This window comes from Verticillium alfalfae, genomic scaffold (assembly GCF_000150825.1).
Source record: "Verticillium alfalfae VaMs.102 supercont1.4 genomic scaffold, whole genome shotgun sequence".
Taxonomy (NCBI): Eukaryota; Fungi; Ascomycota; class Sordariomycetes; order Glomerellales; family Plectosphaerellaceae; genus Verticillium; species Verticillium alfalfae.
This window is the reverse complement of record NW_003315035.1, coordinates 968736-970491: the sequence shown is the minus strand read 5'-3', so window position 1 is coordinate 970491 and position 1756 is coordinate 968736. Positions and strand designations below refer to the sequence as shown.

General features: G+C 62.5%; 2 protein-coding genes across 2 annotated transcripts in view; one reads left to right on the top strand and one right to left on the bottom strand.

Moving 5' to 3' along the window:
* The window catches only part of VDBG_03727 (conserved hypothetical protein), a gene marked incomplete at both ends in the record, with an annotated part of 1084 nt that extends 792 nt beyond the window's left edge, over positions 1–292 (top strand). Inside the window, one exon of the mRNA XM_003005728.1 lies at positions 83–292. Within this exon, the coding sequence (XP_003005774.1) occupies positions 83–292 (210 nt within the window). The remainder of the gene's footprint in view (positions 1–82) is intronic.
* Positions 293–756: 464 nt separating this feature from the next.
* On the bottom strand, positions 757–1662 carry VDBG_03726 (predicted protein; the record flags this gene model as incomplete). Its single annotated transcript, XM_003005727.1, has 2 exons — positions 757–1325; positions 1383–1662. The coding sequence occupies 2 exons, from the start codon at positions 1660–1662 to the stop codon at positions 757–759; spliced, it is 849 nt and encodes a 282-aa protein (XP_003005773.1).
* Between the last annotated feature and the right edge of the window lie 94 nt (positions 1663–1756).

The window sequence follows — 1756 nt, the reverse complement described above, 5'->3', positions numbered from 1 at the left end:
CCACTCACGAGGGGCTCAAGAGGACGTCGTACAAGAGCGTCATCAATGATGGGAGACGGCTGCGCGGGCCGGGGACACGGAGATGAAAGATACAGGGGCAGACGCAGGGACAGGCACGCCGCAAGAGGCCGGCAAGAAGGGCAAGAACGCGACCAAGCGCAAGAACGACGAGTCTGGGACCGCCGTCGGGGCTGAGCAGCCTCAGGCGATCAGCAAACGGCAGGCAAAGAAGCTACGGCTAGCTCAGAAGGAGGCGGCGGCGACGACGCCGACGACGACGGAGAAGGCATAGACAAAATCTCGGCTGCCCGAGCATGACAAACCAATACGGTCGAAACCGAATGATACCCCCTACACATAAAGAGAGAAATTTCTTCTCAATCTCATGCAAAGTGCCGTACCAAGAGACCACTGCGCTCTATGGGTATACTTGATTCGGCCCTGGCGTGAGACTTGCTCACCCCAGGCGCCCCTGTCTCATCTGTATGCTGCAGGATGCTAGAACTAAAAAGATTATGTACAACAGGTCAAGTGTATTTCCCACCAAGTCCACAGGCCGCAAGCCACGAGCCCCAGACTGCCAGAGACAGGGCGTGCCTGAGCCTTCCCTTGTGTGACGCGCTGCGACAGAATCGAGATCAGAGACCAGAGCCTTGTGAGCAACCCACCACCTCCCCAACTCTTCCACCTAGTTGGCTTCTCTCTTCACGAACTTCCTCCACTTCACTGCTCCAGACATCATCTCCTCCTCACGCGTTACACGGCCGGTGTCGCGCGAGCTTGCAAATTGGCCGTGTTTTGCAGTAAGTTGCCCAAATTCAAACGGTTCGTAAGCGTGAGGCCATCGAGGCCTGCGCCAGGCTGAGCAGGAGCCGCGACGACCGGCGGGGTGATTTCGGCAGCCGGGGGAGTTGACTTGCTGCTGCTGCTGGAAGACTGCTGAGCAGGGGCGCTGGGGGCACTCGGGGCGCTGAGGACCGGCTGCGCGATAGCGCTTGTCTGAGGTGGCGGCAGGACGGGCTCCGTGGGAGGCTGGGGAGGCGGCAGCGGTGATGAGGCGGGCCCTTTCGGAATCTCGTCGACAATTGGCGTCGAGGTACTTGCCGATGGAAGAGCGGGCGGAGAGACGATCGGTGCTGAAGGAGCGGCGGGAGCTGAAGGAATGGCCGGGGCCGAAGGAGCAGCTGGGACCGGAGCCGGAGCAGCAGGCACACCACAAGGCTGCATGACGGTGAGAGTCTGCGTGACGGTGACAGGGGGCGGCGGCGGCGGGGCGGCGGCGGTGACGGTAATGACCTCGGGGGTCATGATGATTGGGCTCGGAGCTTGTCTAGGAAGATGTCAGCAAATCAAGTGTGGGCCATTCCACTCGTGATGCGTACCCTTCCATGCCGGGAGCCTGCCCGGGCGCCTGGCTCGGAGGTATCTGTCCGGGTGCCTGACCGGGAGGCATATGTCCAGGGAGCACGCCAGGGGGCATCTCGCCGGGCTGGAGTTGATCGGGAGGCAGTACGCCGGGAGGAAGTTGGCCGGGAGGGAGTTGGCCAGGAGGCAGAGGCTCGCGGCGGGAGGCGCAGGCGCAGGCGGAGAGGCAGGCGCGGTGACGGTGACGGTCATGGTCTCCATGGCTCCAGGGTTGCCCACGCTGACGGTCATGCGCATCGTCTCGGTGACGGTGACGGGCGCCAGCTGGTTCCCATTGAGAGCGCCGAGGATGCTGCCGATGATGTCGCGCTTGTCGACCTCTTCATGCTGC